At 35.1% G+C, this 20992-nt stretch overlaps 1 protein-coding gene across 3 annotated transcripts in view; it reads right to left on the bottom strand.

The window, feature by feature from the left end:
- LOC102863830 (RNA-binding Raly-like protein-like) overlaps window positions 1-20992 on the bottom strand; it is a 973734-nt gene that overhangs the window by 502791 nt on the left and 449951 nt on the right. For 2 of the 3 annotated variants that reach the window (XM_006880505.1, XM_006880506.1), the window contains one exon: window positions 15575-15853. In XM_006880505.1, coding sequence (XP_006880567.1) covers window positions 15575-15830 — 256 coding nt within the window. In that variant the 5' untranslated portion in view covers window positions 15831-15853. Of the gene's footprint in view, window positions 1-15574; window positions 15854-19883; window positions 19900-20992 lie in introns of those variants that run through there. The other variant, XM_006880504.1, reaches the window with a different exon arrangement.

Below are 20992 nucleotides of genomic sequence, written 5' to 3'. Positions count from 1 at the left end.
ACACTTAAATTTTATTTTACTCTGGCGGGATATTGTTGCTTCTATGACCCTTTAGAGCTATTGTATTATCTTGGCAGGCATATACTGAATTCCACACAGGCAATGAGAGAATAAGCATTTATAGAATTCTGAATTCTATAAATTCCAAAAACAGTTCACTAGTGACTTTCATGAATTTTACTTCCAGAATTTAGAGGACAACTTGAGCCTCCACTGCATTTTATCTGCTACTATGCCCAGCTTTGTACTAAGGAATAAGTTATAAGTTAAGTTAGAACTAATAAAAATTCTTCCAAATGTTGCCCAGGAGTTTCCCAGAGATAACTTGCATGAAGCAATTACCCACGGACAATATCTACCTCTGCTTTCACTAATTTAGTTCAGTGATTGAGTCAAATAACCAATTTGGGAAGCATAAAGCAAATCCCCTGCCTCTCTATCATATGTGAGGCCATGTATCTCTCTGGCTGACAGACGGTTAGTTCTATAATTCACTCTATCGTGGAGGCTTGCTAATTAGCATTTGTTTACAGCATTTTAAATAGCTCTGTTTAATTACTGAAAACTTGAAATGTGTGTTGTGTTTTATAGCCCACTGAGTGAGGTTTTTAATACATATTAATTGATGACAGTGCTGATAGGGAAGAAGAGAGAGACGGCTTCTCAATTACTCTATAGAATATGTAGATTTGACTGATAAGCATCCTTTAGGTGGCACAAGTAAGGAAAACACAGTGCTACTGCAAATTTTGAGAAAGCCATTCCAAATTTTTATTTCATGAAATCATGTTCTCTTAACACTCTGCACTTAACAAAGTTTCCTTATTTGTACAATAAAATAAATGAAATCTATTATCTAGCTTCCATGAAGGATGTTGAAAGGGTATTTTTAAAAGTGTAATACAATGTATTTTGAACTTCTTTGAGAATGTTGATGAGAGAAAATAAAATATAAATAAAATGCTTTCACCACAAGCTACTGCTCTGGAATAGGAACATATTTCTACTCACCATAGATAGAGGAAATAAAAGTGACTTATATTGAATTCAGTCTCACAAGCAATGCTTTATCCTTATTCATATACCATTCAAGACTTTCCATAGTCTTCTGGATAGATGTTTTTAATCATATATAATAGATATCAGTATATAAAGTTCTGCCACTGATGACAATTTTGAGTATCTGTATAGCATAAAAATCCACTGAGAAATCAGATGCGTAAAATATATATCAAAAAAGCCTGGGCATTCCTTTAGTAGAGAAAGACAATTGCAAGGGTGAATAGTTTCAGAAATTCTTAAAAAATTATCATATTTATGAAGAAAAATATTTCCTTACGCTCCTTACAGCTAATGTTCACATTTACTTAAGGATTAATTTATGATTTATACCTTAGGACTTCAAAGCCATGGCAAACTATCAAGTTCAGAAAATGTGAGGACAGTATGTTCCTTAGACACTAAAGAGAACGCAAACCATCTTTTTCTTTATATTTTTTTATCATTCCAAATGGTAATAGTATTATATAACGAAGCCTTTCTAAAAGTATTCTTTATTGCTTGCAGCATTCTTTAGATGTTTTCTACAACATTTTCATGACTTAGAAACCCCTACAAGGTTTAAACACATCTCAAGGGGTTCTACAATAGACTACACTGTCTGAAAGGATCTTCCATAACCATTATTTCACCCTAGGCTCGCTGTCAATCTGTCCTTAGAAGATGCTCAGACACTGCATCTAATTTGCACCTGAAGGCATATGCAAGGAGAGTAATCCTTCAGATAACGAAATAAGACAGAAGGGAGGCTAGAACTAATGTGCTTGTCAAAGAGACAACAACTGAGGATGCTGCAGCTCTTTCTTTCTTTGTCTTAACAAGATTTCAGTGCACTGTAGAATAATATATTTTTTAAGATCACTCTGAGTGTCTGAGTCGTCTCAGAACTCAGCATTTTTCATTTACATATTTTTCTTGCTGCCACTTTTTCTTTAGTTGTGATCTGACAATTTGAGCTGTGGAGATTGAATAGAAAAGATCTTATCCCTAAAGTTTAATATACCAAAGACATTAAGAGGAGGATTTTTGCTTTATCTTCAAAATTAATAAATCCATAAACATATAAACTGAATAAGATACAGTAAATAGATAAATTTATTTACTGCCTTTGAGGTCTTAAAAAGGAAAACAAAAAAAACACTCCATGATATGACTAATAAGTTATGATCATGATGTATTTTCATAATTGCTTTGCAATAAATATATTGAGTTTTCCTTTCTGGACAACTGAGGAATATTTATTTATCTTTGTTGTAAAGTATAAGTTATTGTCAAAATAACTCAAAGCATTACTTTTATATAGCTGATCTCGACTAAAATTCTTATGACATGTCTGGAAAAATTAATGGATTTCAGTATGTTTATTCCAAAGCAGGACTCCTTACCCTGGGGCTATTTCACTGGCCCCACTAAATGTCTTTATTGTAACATCTATACATGGGTTTTTTGTTCACCCTGGAGAAATGTGGTATGGGCATTTAATGGGTAGAAGCAAGGAACACCAGTAACATTCCCCAATGTACCAGGCAGCTACTTCCCACAAAGAGATGTAGCTGTCCCTAAATGTCAATAATGTCATGTTTGAAAAGCTTTGCTTTAAGGATTTGTGTTGCTATATTTACTAGAAACTATGAAGTACTGATCTTATGGGACTTAATGGCAGAGAATTACATTACAAAATAGGTAAACAGTTTGTAACAATTTCTGTTGGTATTCTTCCAATAAAAGAAAATTCATTATTTTATAATAAATTAATAAGTAAATTAATATCTCAGTGTTGTTGGTGTATATAATTAACTCAGAACTGACTCACACTTGACTCTCCAGAGAGTTTTCAGAGTAAATAGTAAAGGAGGAGCAGTTGGTGGGTTCAAACTGCCTGTCTTTCAGTTGGCGACTTCTTACCACTAAGCCAAGGGATCTCCGTTAAGGATGTGTGCCTCCTCATCAGGGGATCAAAGCCCAGCCTCCCCTATAACAGGAGGGGATACACACTACTATATTAAAGAGAACAATAATTTCTTTTCAGGGAACCTAACTCAGGTTGATATTCTCCCAAGAGTAAAAAATGATTTTATGGTAAATGAATAAAAAAGTATCTGAGGGAGCTCTGGTGGCCTAGTGGCAAGGAGCTGCAACTACAATCCCAGAGGCGCATGGTTCAAATCCACCAGATGCTCTGCTGGGGAAGGAGGAACAATCTCCTCCTGTACCAGTCAGATCTGATTTGACGGTACACGCACACAAAAATAATAAAATTTTAAAAAAAGTATCTGATTAATTCAATTGTGAGGAAATATCCAGGCACATTAAAAACGTATGTGAAAAATTCAGACCATAACAATAAGACAAATGGCAGTTAAATATAAATGTAATTTCAAAACAAATATTTATGACGATGAATACAATCCCTTAAGGAGATCTTCACACCTGGGCCCATAATTACGTCACCCACGATAGGATGCTGTGCAGTCTGACATCAATTCACCTCTCCCCACTCTTCCTGACCCTGAATTGTCATCCATAGGACTTTAATCACCTCTGCTTAAATAAGGATTCCAAGTATAATGCTTCATTCACCTGGAATTACCTTTTCATACCTACTCATCCTTTTAGCATTAATTTCCTTCCCTAAAGAGTCTTTTGCATCACACCTGTAATCATCTGAACTAATGTCTTGCTCTCAGCAATTACTGACTCTGCCAGTATTGCCCTCTTGTGCTTGTGCCATCTATTCAGTCTCTCCAGTATGATGCAGCCAGAAAATAAGAGGATTTCCCATAGAACCAGAATGAGTCTAGAGATTTAATTTTTCAGGGGTAAATTTTTAGCATATGGCATGTATCATATGGTATAATTAAAAATAAAGAAGACTTGATAAATTAAAATTATAGTGTTGATAAAGGATATTGAATGTACCATAAACTGTCAAATAAATGGACAAATCAGCCTTAGATACAACCAAAATATGCCTAAGATGATAAGACTTCAGCTTACTTATGAATTGCTAGAAAAAATACATCAAGTGTGACAAAGTGGAGTCAGTAAAAAGAAAGCGAAAACCCTTAATGTACTTACACATAAATATGATTATAAAGGTGACATCCAAATGGGTAACATTTTGTTACATTTTATATAGGTCATCACAAGTTGTATATAGCTCATCACAGATTCTATAGCACCTAGCAATAACATACACCATGTGCAGGAGATCCTAATTGTTTTACAAACATGTATCAGTTATGTATGATTATTTTATGAATAAGTGCTACAATTTCTATTATTACAGGTGAGGAAACGGATTGACAATGAACATAAAATAACTTCCTCAAGTATATTTAATTTTGAATGATAAAGAAGCTAACTATTCATCAAAGGTTTGTATTTTTCCTGTTAACACAGTTACTGCTGGTGAAAAAATTTGTATGGGTCTAGAAATTAATGCTATGTGAGCATACGGGATGAGCACCACTTCCAGGCTAGTATCACACAAAGGCCACTTCATTTCTTTCCTTTACTGATAGTAAAGGAAAAATGCAGGGAAATCATTGGAGTTGCTTACTGAAAGATATTGAGGTTTCCTACTGCTTGGTTTGGAATGAGCAAAAACAGAGACTCTGTTCTGAACACATTGGCCCCCAAACACAGCACACTAACTATATTTTGCGTGAGAATTATATATATAATTATTATTGTTATTAACTATTTAAATGTCAGAGTTTACCTTATGCAATATTTATTCTATCAGAAAGATCAGATTGGCTATCAATCCTCCTTTGAGTACAAGTAAGAAATAATAAAGGTAGTAGTCATATATTCCAGTTCATCCAAGATCACTCACTCACTCATAACTGTTGTTGAGTCTGTTGCACTGATATTGAGGTGCATTGGCCGTCTGAGGCTGTAAGATGCAACAGAAGGAGATGACTCATCTTTTCCCCCATAAACCTGCTGGTGGACACAGACTATTCTGCCATGATCAGAGACAATATTCCTTTACACTTTCCGAAGTATTCTGGTTTGAAAAAAAAAAAAAGTACATGGTTATCTTGATATGGGGGGAATATTAGCTTAAATAAACAGAAAAAAAATAATTAGGGTTAAAAGCTACAAGGTGATATCTTACCTTGGTATGATCTATGGCAGTTTAGTGAGTGTGAATTTATTGTCAGCAAAATGGGTATAAGTAAGTGATTTATTTATATCTCAGCATTACTGTATAAATAAAATATAAGTAGAAAAGAGCTTTGATGATTAATTTCTATGGAAATATCTATCTATTAAGAAAGAAAAACTATGAAAAGATTGGAATTTAAGACATTTGTGGTTAATGGAAAACATTGTACGTTTTTCATTAGCCATAATTCTTAGCCAAGTCATCCATTCTTCCACTTACTGAGCTATCCAATCATCCAACATACATAGACAGTGAGTTCTTTCCACAGAAGTCTCAGTACTCTGTTATGTGCAGGGTAAGTAAAAACCTATATGATCAACGCTTTAATGAAGTTTATATCCCAAATGGAGCCACATTTCAATTAAAAATGGTAAATAAAAAAACACAATTAAAACCAAGATATAAGCTAGAAAAGAAAATAAGATTTCTGACAAGTTCGAGGGATTATGGTGGATTTATCAAAAGGAATGATATTAGAACCACTATCTGAACGTTGAAACCTTTGGTAGAGGGGAGCTGAAGAATGAAGAAATGGAGAGCTGGTAAGGCAGTTAAGAGAAGACATTTCAGACAGTCAAGATTACATGAGAAAAGGCTCAGTCGAGAGAACGTATTTGAAATGCTTCAAACACCTGACAAAAAAATTCTTACTTTACAGCATTGCAGGAGGAACAGAGGGATACATGATGAGAGGGCTATGACGTGAGAACACAGATGAGCTAGATACAAATCCTATAGAAAGCTGTAGGTCACTGTAAAGGTTTCAATCCCCCTCACCCCCTTTCAAAGGGAAATCGCTGGAGGTTTAATCAGAGGATGCTGTAATTATTTCTATTTTTAAATGATCAGAATGAGTATAAAATTGTAACAGCAATAAAACTATTTTTAATTTATTAGTCTTAGGGTACAGATTTTACTACTTTTTTATTTTTTTACCTTTGTATTCATTTGGTGCTACTCTCAAACATCTGGTCATGTATTTTCAGTATTTCCTTCTTAAAATAAATGTCTATTTTATGTATTGTTCTCAATATAGTCTCAAGTCAGACTTGTTTGATTTATAGAGATTATTTGTTTGGATCCTCTTATTAGAAATAACTGAGTTGGTAAGTTCACAAGTTGTGTATTTTACAAGTGTCTTAACAGTGAAATAATTATAAGAGGGAAGGAAATATATGACAAATGTTTATTTATAGCATCTGTGTAATCAAGCCAGTGTAATCAGTAGATACAAAAATGGCACTAATCTAGACTTAGACTCAACCTCTGCAGGATACTTTTCTTTTTTAATATCTGTGACCTCTCATACAAAAATTGTCTTTGCTAAACATTTAAATACTATTCTACCCTTCAAATATTGTAATTAGATGGGGGAAAACCTAAGGACTAAATGAAGAATAAATGTTAAAAATTGTCCAATATTAGTAACAGTTTAAATCTATTGACATCTTGAAACTAGTTAAATTTAAAGTCCTTTAACTTTATTAAACTTTATTAAACACAATGAACTGTTCCAGAGATAGGTCATACGTTAGCAGATGTTTCTCAGGAAAACTTCCTCAGGTAGTTGACACTGATCTGCAAATGAGGGATAGAGATTTCGCTGGGAAAGGGTAGACCTGAGAAATGTCTCACCATGTAGGACAAAATCAAGGCACGGAGTCCTGGAATGCATGAAGTTGCATGAATGAATTAGGAACAAAGACATAAATCTCAGACTGAATAGCACAAATACAGGTAGATATTGTTGTTGTTATGTGTCATCAAGTCTCCTGTGACTCATAGTGACCCTATGTACAACAGCTCTGAACCCTTCTCTATCCTGATCCAACCTCACCGTCTCTGATACACTTACCCCCTTTTTCCAGTCATTGAGTCAATCCATCTCACTGAGGGTCTTCCCCGCCTGCGCTATTCCTCCACCCTCGCAAGCACAATGTCCCTCTCCAAGAACTGGTCCCTCTTTGCAACATGTCCAAAGTATGTCAGATGGGGCTTCAGAATACTTGCCTCCAAGGAGCAGCCTGGTTTCAACCTCTTTAGGAAAAACCTGTTTGTTCTCTTAACAGTTCATGGTAAACTCAGAACTCTTCTCCAGCACTACAGCTCAAGAGCATTAATTCTCCTTCTATCATCCCTAGTCATTGTCTAGCTTTCTAATGCAAAAAACTTAATTGTGAAGACCATGGCTTGGATCAGGTCACCTTAGTCTCCTGAAGACTGACCTCATTTTTCAGTACTCTGGAGATGTCCTTGACAGCAGACTTTTCCAACGCAATTCATCTTCTGATTTCCTGGCTGCTGCTACCAAGAGTGTTGATTGTGTAGCTAAGCAAACTAAACCTGTTAACAATCTCAATCTCTTCACCATTTACTATGATGCTGCCAATTGGTCCAGTGGTGAGAATCCTTGTTTTCTTAATGTTGAGCATGAATCCATACTGAAGATTACAGTCTTGAGCTCTGCAGCAAGTGCTTCAGGTCCTCTTCAGTTTCAGCAAGCAAGGTTGTGTCATCTGCATAATGCAGGTTATTGATGGATCTTCCTCCAATTGTGATGCCACATTCCTCTTCTCAGCCTCCCGGATGGTCTGTTCTACACATAGGTTGAAAAGGTATGGATATAGGACACGTCCCTGGTGTACATCCTTCCTAATTTTAAACCATGCATTGTTTCCTTGTTCAGTTTTGATGACTGCCTCCTGGTCCACATATAGGTTTCACATAAGCACAACCAAGTGTTCTGGGATTCCCATTCTTCTCACAGTCAGCCAGAAATACCTTTACAAAGTGAACAAAACACAAACATTCCTCTAGTACTCTCTGCTTTCAGCCAAGATCCATCTAACATTAACTATACTAACCCTAGTACCACAACCTCTTTTAAATCCAGTCTGAACATCTGTTAGTTCTCTGCTGATGTGTTATTCCAGTTGTTGTTGGAAATTTTCAGCAGACTTTTTCTTGCATGTGACATTAATGATATTGTTTGATAAATTCCGCACTCTGTCAGGTTACCTTCCTTTGGAATAGGAACAATTATAGATTTTTGCCAGTCAATTGGCCAGGTGGTTGTCCTCCGGATTTCTTGGCACAACTTGATAAGTGCATCTAGTGCAGCATCTGTTTGTCAAAATACGTCAACTGGTATGTCATCAATTACTGGGGCCTTGTTTTTTGCAAATTCCTTCAGAGCAACTTGAACTTCTTCCTTCATCACCGTAGGCTCTTGTTCACACGTTGTTTTAAGGCAATTCTTCTGTATTCAATTCCTGTCTACTCCTTCCATCTTCCTTTAATGCTTCCTGGATCATTCAATATTATGCCTATAGTATCCTTAAGCATTGAAACTCGAGGCTTGAATTTGTTCTTCAATTCCTTCAGCTTAAGACATTTTGAGTGAATTCTGCCCCTTTGTTTTTTTTTTCTGACTCCAGCTCTTTGCACATTTCATTATAATATTTTGTTTCGTCTTCCTTTGCTGACCTTAGAAATCTTCTGTTCTGCTCCTTTGTTTCTTGATTTCTTCCCTTTGCTTTGGCTTCTCAACACTCTAGTGCAAGATTCAGAGTTTCTTCTGACATCTATTTTGGTCTTTTTTTCCCTTCTCTGCCTTTGTAATGACCTTTTGCATTCTTCATGGGTGATATTCCTGATATCCTTCCACAGCTCATCTGGTCTTTGCTCATTGGTGTTAAAGACCTCAAACCTGTTTCTGAGGTAGTTCTGAAATTTGAAATTTCAAAACAGGTAGATGTACACTTGAAATGAAGGTTTACCCCTCTCTCACACACACACACATCTAAGATAGGCTTTAATAATAAATTGCAAGAAATATAAGGGGAAAGTTTAACTACATCAATTTTAGCAGTGTTTTTATTATTGTCTATGAAGTTAAGAAACCTCTCTAAATTAATGAAGTGTCATGATGTCAGTTTGAGGACCATGGCATGTCTGATTCAGGTCATGGTCTTTCTTATCATTTGATATGTATCTGAGAGCTGGACAATGAGTAAGTATAAAAGAAGAAGAATTGACACCTTTGAGCTGTGGTGTTGGAGAATAGAGCCCAACATCCCATGGACAAGAAATATGTCTTAGAGATGGTGCAGCTGGGGTGGCTCTGTGGAGGCAAGGATGATGAGGCTTCGCTTCACTTAATTTGGTCATGTACTACGAGGGGCTCTTCCCTGGAGAGGGACGTGATACTTGTAAAGGTGGAGGGTCAGCAAAGGAGAGGAAGATACTCAACCAGGTGGACTGACACAGTGATTGCTGTAATGGGCATTTTACTCTAAGGTAAAATACTACCCAAGGTAAAATAGTATCTTAACAGTCTGCATATTATATGTCTTTTAGGGAAATGATTTTATGGAGTAGAACTTGACTGTTCATAAACATTCATAGAGGTCATCTTCACATTGATTAAATGGATATATTTTAAAATAATTAGTGGTGTGTTTTTATGTGATGCACTTTAGAATTTTAGAAACTGATTCAATAAATAAGAGTGAAAAACAAAGATATGGAGTTGTGGCAGAATAGCATGTTGTACTGCGAAATAAAAGAATAAAAAAAATACAAGTGACAAAACGAAACCAAGACTTTACACTATGACCTATTTTCATAATTTGAAATTGGAATTCTTTCAATAGCTTCCAAGCACATGTCCTACTTTTATATCATTCTAAGCCAACCACTGCAATGCTGACATTATTCCGTCAGTGAAAGATGTTTCACCGTATCATTTCTAAGCTTACAACTTTGCAACTGCTCCTTTTCTTTAACAGACAAAATAGTTGTAAATGACATCAATATTTAATATGTGCTGTTTGCTTCAGAGAGTCAAGGACTATAGTCTACAGTATGGATTGAAACTCAATTTCAAGAAAATTAAGATTCTCACCACTGGGCCCATTGGCAGCATCATGACAGATGGAGAAGAGAGTGAGATTGTTAACAATTTCAGCTTGCCTGGTTCCATAATCACCCGAAGTCAGGAAATCAAAAGAAGAAATGCATTAGGAAAATGTGGTGTCATATTTCTCCAGAGTGCTAAAGAGTAATAATATCAGTCTAGAGACTAGGGGGCACCTGATTCAGGCCATGGTCTTTGCAGTTATCTGTTATGCATCAGGGAGTTGGACAATGGACTCAGAAGGACAGAAGAATTGTTATGAATCTGTTATGCATCAGGGAGTTGGACAATGGACACAGGAGGACAGAAGAATTGCTGCCTTTGAGTTGTAGTGCTGGAGAAGAGTATTGAAATACCAAATAAGCTATAGAAATGGTGAAGCTTGGCTGATCCTTGGAGGCAAGGATTTTAAGGTTCTGTCTCACATACTTTGGGCATGTTCCCAGTCCTTGGAGAAGGACATCCTGCTTGGAAGGGTAGAGTGATCCCAAATGAAATGGACAGACACCATAACTGGGATAGAAAGGGCAGGTGTGTGAGAGACAGTGAGATTGGCCTAGGACAGAGCAGGGTTCTGAGCTATTGTACATGGGGTCATTATGAGTCGTGGTCGACTTGACGGCACCTAAGTACAACAATAACAGGTTTAATTGCACCTGTAGCACATTCTCATTTAAGGAGTATAGATGTAATGTCCATAGAACTGTAAGTATTCACCAATAATGCTTACATTTTCCTGGTATCACTATTATATCTAAATAGCATATAGAGTTTTCAAACATAAAGTGATATTAATGATGTTGTTCTTATTCAGAAAGAATATACGGGAATACATTATTTGAGATCAAACATGATAACAATGTAGTAGCCTACTGGATGATTTAATATTGATTAATTGGAAGCAGAAGTGGCATCTACGTCCTAAAAAAAACATGCCTCTGGAAACTCTATGAATTTGGGAAATGACTATAGTTATAGAAAGGCCTCAAGTCTTTTGTTCAAAGGGTTGCTATGAGTCATGCTCGACTCAACAGTAATCAACAGCAACAACTGAGTATTCATTTCCCTTTCCTCTACTTTTGAGAGAAAGAAAAACAATTAGAGAGGCTATGTTACATGAAGGTCAAGTGCATATGTCACTGATTTGATCCATGAAGTCTTCACTTCATCCTAAAAATGTAAAGGGTAACATGGGACTGAACATCTAAAATATCAATTTGAGAGTAAAAATTTAACTAGTAATTGATTTTTCCTGAAACAAAGTTCTTCTCATATTACCAAAAACAAAGATACAGTACTTAAACCTTTAATTAGATGCATCTCCTGAAAAGTTGTAAACCTTATTCAGGACCTGACTGAGGAACTGACTTCTTAAAGAATAACTTGCAAGTTTTGTTTAAGAGAAGGTGAGTATATTCCAGACACATGACTCAAAAAAGATGTTACAAGGTTACGTATATCCAGTTTAGGTAGAAGCAGTGGCAAACTAAATTTTATTTAAAAAAAATGATATCTTTGACTTGGGTTCAGACAGATGGTATGATTAAAGCCGACTAAGATATATGTCCCAAGATTAACCTGGGGACACATTTGAGAGAGTGTAAGAGGAATGATTGGGAATGAGAAATGTCATCTTATTAGAGGTACAATTTAATTCTGTTTCTCAGTGCAAATTGATTTTGTGTTATCATTGTTTTTCTACTTGAGTTTGTGTAAGAGGGACATTAATATAGCATGGATATAGCTCTTTCATGGTTTCATTACTCTCAAAATGATAACAATTCATTGAAGAGTATTAGAAAAATGAATTCAATAAGATAGCCTCTTTTCACTAACGAATTAACTAGAATTTTAATACATTTTATTTTAGTAATTAAGGAGAAAACAAATCAAATGTATTTCTGCAAGATACATACTAGTTTCATGGAAAGTAAGTAGCAGGCAATATATGAAGCCTCCCCTCAAAAGTGGCTGAAATATGACTCTGAAATAAAGAATTTCAACTTAATAGAAGAAAATAAATTGGTAAAAATATCTCCAATATGAAGGCGAGTAAGCAGAATGAGGAGATTAAGTGAGAAAAAAAAGACAAATGAAATTTGACAGGTTTTTTGAAAGCATTATCATATTATACACATAAAAATAATATCAATTAAAGTTATACTGCTTTCTGATAATAATTATTTTGAGTCTATAAGTCTTGTAATTATTATGTACCATCAAGTCAGAAGTGACTCATAACTAATCCTCCAGTGGGTTTCAGAGGCAGTAAATTGCATGAGAGGAGACTGTCCATCTTTCTGTTGTATAGTAGCTGGTGGATTCGAATCATGTACTTTCGGGGTGGCAGCATGATTTTTTAGCACTGAGTTATGAGATTGTCAGTCAGGCTTCTGGTTCATGGTTGACTTGTACACAACATATTAAAATGCTCTCTATCTCTGTAAGGAGTTGCAGATCAGAACATTGTGATCAATAGAGAGATGGTGGTTTTGGAGGGGCTGATTTTTAGAAGTAGATTTCCAGATCTTTATTCATGCTCACTTTTAATCTGAATGTTCTAATAACATCTGTTCAGAACTATAACAACATACAGGTGAGGGGTAATGGCTGTACATGAGATGCTTTGGCCAGCTTCCTTCAAAACCAAACACAAGAAGTTTATTACTGAATTGTCATCGCCCCTACTACAGACAGCACTTATGTAAAAATATCATTTTGCCCAAGTCTTTGGTCTCAGATTGTATTCTTATTTAAATAAATTCCAAAATTTCCTCTTTTCCTAATGACTTTTAAAAACAGTACAGTTTTTACTATATTTGTCACACTTCCAATTTATTTATCTGTACTTTTTGGCTGTTTCTTTTATATTTGTTTCAGCATTCCCTAGTGGCACAATGGGTTAAATGTTGAGCTGCTAACTAAAAGGTCAGTGGTTCAAATCCACCAACCACTCATGGTGTGGCTCATGTAAAAATGTATAACCTCTGAAATTTATGAAAGAGTTCTACTTTAATGAGTCAGAACTGACTAAACAACAGTGAGCTGGGTATTTTTGCTTTCTTAAATTGATCTTTAAGCCTGTGGACACAAAATCAGTAATATCATAAATTCAAATATATAATTCCACAATATATGGGAGCTGTGACAAAAAAAAAAATCAAGCCAAAACAAAACAACATAATAGTGAAGTAAGAGGGAAGGGAAGGAGACAGAACACTATTTTTACCCTTTGGAGTGACTTCTCTACAAAAGTTAATTTTTATCACAGTATTGAACAGAGTAAATAATAACAAGAGATAGACTAATGCTTCTGAAATCTGACCAGTCTAGGAATATTTAAGGCAAACTAACATGGTCAGACTTATGAGAGCGGTGTAAGCAAGGCAGGGAGGGAAGGAATCAGCGCTGAAGATATGGCACTGTGGACTATTATAATTACCATGGTGGTACTAGGTATTATTGTCAAGCCAATTTTCAACTTATAGGGAATTCATGTATTAGTACAGGATTGCCCAGTTAGCATTTCTTGGCTGTAATCTTTATGGAATATATTTCCAAGTCTCTCTGCCACAGAGCCACTGTTGTTGTATACCACTGAGTTGGAACTGACTCAGAGCTAAACCTCCAGCTGGTTTTCAGAGGCACTAAGCATCCACTTCATAAATAACATGACACCAGAAACTCTATGACTTTGAAAAATGTTGACAGTTGTAGAGGGGCTTTGGGCCTGTTGTTCATAGGGTCTCTATGAGTTGTGCTTGATTTGAAGGCAATCAACAGCAACAACAAGGTGCACATGAGGAGACTGGACTTTTTTTTTCCTCACAGAACACCTGGTAGATTTGAACTGCTTACCTTTTGGTTGGCAGTGTAACTCTTTACCCAATAGGCCATCAGAGTTTTTCTGGATGAGATGGAAAGGGATTAAAGTTAAGAACAAGATATAAAAGATACTGTGATAGGCTGTTTAAAAGAGATATGTGATTAGGTATTTTTGTCATGACAGGAGTCTACAGCGAGGGCTACATGGTAGAGTGGACCTCGGGGAGGGTTTGTAAAACAATGAAAGAATTTTTCTTTTACTTTTCCAAGAGGATAGTGCACTAGGGGGGAGGGTTGGGAGGGGAGAAAAGTGCAACAATGAATGAATGGAAATCCAAAGTCTCTGTAAATTTTTACTGAAATTAACAATAAATTTAAATAAAACAAACAAACAAACAAAGTTTCTCTCATTGGCCTGTACAAGATGGGTATTTGTATAAAATTAAAAGCTGGTTGAATTTGTATCAGATCAAATTGTTGAGAAATTAATTGAATTGGGCAAGAAGAGAAGAATCAAGGTTGAAACAGAATTTTATTAGAAAATTTGGACAAATAATATTTGCTTATTGAGAGGGAGAAGCCTGGAGCAGTTTAAAGGTCAGGAAAATGGAGTTTAGTTTGGGGTAGATAAAACTGGCATACCTACTGGATATTCAGCAAAAGATATTACTAATCAGTTTTACACATGGATCAAGATGGAATATGCTTTCTCTTATTAGAAAGACATGTAAAAGATTGTTTACTTATATTTTTGTCCGCATGTTGCTTACAGAATATTTTATCTCAAGTCTTTTCAATTTTATTTCAGACTATATTCTTCTTCTACGTTTGAAAATACTATGATTTGATCATTACATATGGAATATGCTTATGACATATGCTTTAACATAAACAATACAAATGGTTCCCAAATACGTTTTTTTAAAAAGTGGTTATATTACTTCACTTCTCAAAGTTGACTTCCTTTATTTGTTTTCCTAAAACCAACCCCTAAAATGAGAAGGACAGCGGAGGAGAGGAAGATCCTCCACCAGGTGGACTGACCCAATGACTACATCAGTGTGCTTGAGGGTGTCAGAAATTGTGAGGATAGTACAGCGTTCAGGTCTGTTGTTCCTAGGGTTGCGATGAGTTGTAGTTCACTCAATGGCATGTAACAGCAATCATGAAAATATTAAGAATAGGCAATGAGAAAAACGCACATATTACTTTCTTCACTGCATGTTTTGTAAGTATAAGGAAAATTCTTGTTTATCTATTGAAGTGCTTTCTAGAAGATAAATGTCATTTCACATAAAATAAAATTAAACCTAAAAATAAAATTCATTTGTCTGACTGCCAGAACTGGTAAAGATAATAAAAATATTGTAAGTCTGCCTTGCTATCACATTTGTCAATCTATACAAAAATTAGAGAAAAGTAAACATGTCCATGTTAAATAATATATGAAGAAAAAAAAGAATGCTAAGATGCAGTACTATAATTAGTTAAAAAGATAGATTAAAATACTATGGAAACAGTGGTTTTTAAACAGTAAAATCATGCTCAAATCTGTGCAGAGATTAGAGTAAGATCTGTAGCTGAGCGGGGCTTACCAAGTGGTTGACCTGCGATGATCCTGGCATTTTCTCCGGCGACTGCAGCCCTTGCGTGCCGTTCACTCATGTACTGTACGAATGCATAACCTTTGTGCACTGAGCAGCCCACTATTTTTCCATACTTTGAGAAAATGGCTTCAATGTCAACTTTCTTGACAATGGCTGTATTTAGGTTTCCGATGAAAACTCGGGAGTTGATGGACTTGGGGTCATTCTTATTGGTGACGTTGCTGGTCTGTGTTTTGCCAGTCATGGTTGGCTCGCCTTGTTTTAACCCTTAAACAAACAATCAAAAAGGAAATAATTAGACATAATAAGTGTCACTGGCTTTTAATAATTTTCCCCCACTTAGCTGAGATAACCTCAAATCTCTAAGTATTACTGAGTTTCTTGCAAAGAAATCTTACTAATGTAAAAGTAGAAACTGTGCTGTTAAATTCATCAGGTGAATAATCACAATGACTTGACATTTACTATAAATAAATCAATAATTTGTTTATCTAGAATTCAGCCATGCACAATGACTAGACATTTTACAATTGTGTTTGCTTTAAAATCTATTTTGCATAAGTACATGAAATAAACCATCTTATTATATCAATGATATTCTACAGTCATATGATAAATATAGTAATGTAGCCTCCATTTAAAGTTTAAATACATGCATTTTAATTTCTATATATCTTAGAAAGTGACATATTGGCTTTTTTCCACTATTAGAACCTTTCTATCAGAAACTAATCACTAGATCAACAGATGCTGTAGAAGAGAAAAAAAAAGTATTAAAATCAGCATATCAATTAGACATTTTAACTTAATGAAAACATGACTTTGAAATTAGAAGAAAGATTTAACCAAAATTCATTCTGTATGATCTCTTTAATCAAAGCAATAGCATGTGTCCATTTCAAAAAAGTGTAAGCCACTAAATGACCAGCAAATTACTAGACTGGGTGTCTGTGTTGAAATTTCTATTTGCAACCTCATTATTTATCCATTTAACTAATTGCTCCTATGTTGACTAAGGACCACTAGTATTTCCAAAAGTGGTTTCCAAGCTTGGCAGATTGTTTGTGCTTAATGTAACTCTGATTAAAGTACTCTAGCACTTACAAGTTTGTATTTTGTCAAGGTCTTAAAATTCATTAATTCAGCTTTTCTCTCAGCACATATTTATTTTGCCGTTAGGTGCTATCAGGTGGACTACAACTCAGAGCAATCATGATAGTTCTGAACCCTGCCCTATCCTGCACCACGGGCATGATATTTATCATCCTCAGGTCCATTGTCACAGTCATGTGCCTCGCTGAGGATGGTGTTTAGTAGCCTTTTATTAGAGAGTTGAGATAACCTCCAATCTTCAAGTATTCCTGAGTTTCTTGGGAAGAAAACTTTCAAATTGAAAGGTCAATGCTATGCTGTTAGTTAACTTTCATAAATAATTATAACAATATAAGTATTTATTGACCATGTATTATTTCCAGACATAATCGTATAAAATGTCTTCAAGATTCCTTAAATTTTAAATAAAATTTCAACTACAGCATAATCTATGACAGCAGCAATGATTGATGCACTTTGTCAGTGACAAACTGAAGACTCTTCTAGAAAATTTTTATTTTTGAAGAGAAGTAGTAAATACATCTATGGATTTTTAAATTTTTTTTAAAATATGAAAATGCTAAATGTCTTAAAGACATGTGAGTTGGATATGCTGGAAAATGTGTTCACTATATATTGAACTAACATACTGCTGAAATCAAGAGCAATTAAGTAACATGTTTTACATTAAACTGTTGATACTATGAAAATTTTACTTCATTTGCTCATTGTTTCCAGTCAGAGCCCTCCATTGGACTTATGGGTCAGCAAATCACATGGGAGAAGATTGTTCATATTACACATATACCATTGTAGGCAGGTAAATTTCTTAGATATTTAGTTTTTCAAATAAAATTTAAGAATATAACATAATTAAAATAAGGATTTTAGTGGTGTCTTGATGAATTTTAGTTAAGCTAAATTGGATGAAAGAAAAACTAAATTTTTATCTCACAATTTGCACTATTAGTTCAAAATAAATGCTGTAAAAATCAACTGAGGTAAGAGAAATCAAGGTAAATATTTCAAAATTAAAGCACAGTGTCTGTATATGATTTAGTGGAGTTCAATCACAAGAAAGGGAAAAAGAAACTATAAAGATGGATATTTTTGTGCTTTAGAACAGATTGATGATCATCTTTCCCACCAGCACTGCAAATATCGGTTATAAAACCTGTAGAAGTCACATTATTTTCCTTTTGTTTGAGTTACTTTCAAAGGTGAACAATTCTTCTAGCTGACATTTTATTTTTTAGGTAGTTAAACACTGGTTAGAACACAAACACAGGAATTGTTAAATGAGGTCAAACTCATGCTTAACGGTGCAAAGGAACCTTTGAGAGTGGCCTGGAGTCAAATTTAATGTTAGGGCACAACTGTATTCTGCATTCTCACTTATAATATCAATACCTATCTCTGACTTCTCCCCTAACTTTATGTAAATAAATTCCATATCTGTAACTCTAAAGCACAACCATGTGGCTCTACTTATTGACAACAGCCAATTGCTATCAAGTTAACTTTGATCCAAGTCGTCTCATGTGTACCAAACTACTATTGTAATTCACAAGTTTATCCAGGGTCCTTTTTCCTTCTTTTTTTTCCCCCCAAAGCAATAGACCTTACACTCCAAAAATCTCTCTGTAAATTTTAATTTCCAATCTTTCATTTCACAGTATATATTAACCACAGTATATGAAGAAGAAAATGGAATCATAATTGAAATCCATCAACAATCTATGTTATGCAGAGGACCTAAAACACCTAATGAGCAAGATCAAAAGTGGGAGCCTTCAAATATGGTTTACACATCAACATCAACAAAACAAACAAAAATCCTCACAAATTTACCAAGAACCAACATGATGGCAGACATAAGAGATAAGCTGAAATTATTTCACTTTCCATGAGTCTAAATTGATTCTGACTGAAGCTACAGTCCAGAAATCAAACAATGTATTCAACTGGGGAATTTGTTCCCAAGAACTCTTTAAAGTGCTAAAGAGAAAAGAGATCATTTCAAAGAGTAAGGTGTAGCTGACATGGTGTTTTTATTGCTTTATTTACAAGTGAAAGTTAGACAATGAATAACAAAGATCAAAGGAGAATTGATACCATTGCATTGTGGTGTTGGTGAAGAGTATTGAATATATCAGGATCCATCTACAGAACAAAAATAACTCTTAAAAGAAGGGCAACATGGGTATTCTTTAGGGTAAGGAGAGTGAGACTTCTACTCACACAATTTCACCATGAAGAGACAGTCCTTCAGAAAGAGGAATCTTTCTTGGAAAAGTGGAGGGTCAGTGAAGGAAAGGAAATTCCCAATGTGATGAACTGACACATTCACTATAACAATAGATTTACAGCAGAGTTTGTATGAATGGCACAGAATTAAGTAAGTTTTATATGCTGTACATAGAATAGCTATACATTGGATTTGATTCAACTGTGCATGACAAAGATAGGGACTCAACTATTTTCAATTAACTTAAATCCAATATATATAAATTTTATTTAATAAACTTTACTTTCCAGTTTCTTCTAGCATTTCCAATAATGGGATAGATCTATTGTTATAAACTACCTATGATCATTTCAAAATTTTTGAAAAATCAAGTCTCAAATGACAGTGTTACTATTAGGCAGAACACTTTTAGAATAAAGATATAATTTGTTAGCAATCACAGTCAAGATGTAATACTGGGACTGGGTTTCTCCTCATGACTTAAACAATAGAAAACCACTTGAATGTGTGAAATAATTGATTTCCAGAGGCTAAACCACACACAGGACAGGATTATAAAGGATTATGAACTCCAAAAGATAAGAAATAAAGAAGGTAAATCTAGCATTGCAAAGTTTTTTGCCAAGAAAATACATTTGAGTTAATGAAGCAGGAAAGGCTATTGCAATCAGAGATTGTAATCTGATTATGGTAAAGACAGAGAGGTCAGGATTTAAGGAATTTGCAGAGGTTAAGATCTGTAAAGGAGAGTGCTATAGAGAAATGAGTTATGAAACAAAAGCACACCAGAAATGCTGTTTGATGTCCTTTGACTCTGTTTTGAGTATACAGAAATAGAGATATAAATCTATGATAATGGGCAAAGTTATTAGGAAGCGTGAGCTTGATGGTTTTCAGACTACGAAGAAGAAAGATTCCCTCAGTGATACCAGTGTCAGTTGTCATATGTACCATCACGTCTGCGCCAACTCATAACTGACTCTCCACTGGGTTTTTGAGGCAGGAAACTGTGTGGAGGAGACCGCCCATATTCCTCACATGAGCAAGCTAGTGGATTCAAACTGGCTGAACTGAACCATTGATCCCTTAAATTTTGATATGGGAAGACTAGATATAAACTACGCTTGAAGATACTCTGAAACCATAGCAAAAAACCCTCTGAACTCCATATCTCAAGGTGACAAAATAATCGAAAAACAGCCTAACTCCCAAATGGAACTTTCTCCCAGTATAACACATCTTTTTGACAACATAAAACACACTGTCTCCAGCATTTTAGAATCTTAGAGACTTTACAAACCAGAAAAGCATGACTCATAAACAGAAGATATGTGAAATATATTAAAAAATAAAAAGGAAACTTCTACTAAAAATGTCTGAAATGAGCACACACATCTATACAACTGATATGTTTCTACGGAAGATTTGTGAATGTGAAGTAGTGTAAATAGAAAATATTCAAAATGCAGCACACAGGTTAAAAAATGAAAAGGAAATGAGCATTCTTTCGGTGACCTGTATTATTAAGCTACTATAAAATGTGTGTATTGAGAGTCCCGGGTCATGCCTCTGCATTGGTTCAAATCCACCAGTGTTCCTGCGGAGGGAAACTGGGCATTCTCCGCCTGTGCATGAAAACCCAACTGGAGGGTCAGTTCGGAATCAGCTTCTACTTAACAGCAATGAGTTGGAGGATGACCGTCCAAATCACGTGACAATAAAAGACTCAACAACATGGCTAAGAATTTTCCAATCACAAAGGAAATTATGGTCTCACCTTGACTCTCGGGCAGGGTAAACCCAGGCAGCAATACCAAGACACACCCAAATTTACTGATAATCAGGAATAAAGAGTGTGATGAAACTTTCAAGTTTGTTCTTTTTAAAATAAACCTTTACATCCTATGAAACCTGGAGAACCATAGTCAAGGAAACAATAAAACTATGAAACATATTCTCTCCCCCATATACTTCAATGCCATAAACATATTTCATCCAGTTTTTCTCAGTCTTACCCCCACCCCAATGCCAGCCTCATTCTACAACAGTGGCATCATATAGCATTT

This window comes from Elephantulus edwardii, unplaced genomic scaffold (genome assembly GCF_000299155.1).
Source record: "Elephantulus edwardii isolate Elephantulus edwardi_28Jun2011 unplaced genomic scaffold, EleEdw1.0 scaffold00008, whole genome shotgun sequence".
NCBI lineage: Eukaryota > Metazoa > Chordata > Mammalia > Macroscelidea > Macroscelididae > Elephantulus > Elephantulus edwardii.
The sequence above is the reverse complement of the archived record's forward strand: the minus strand, read 5'-3'. Positions and strand labels throughout refer to the sequence as shown.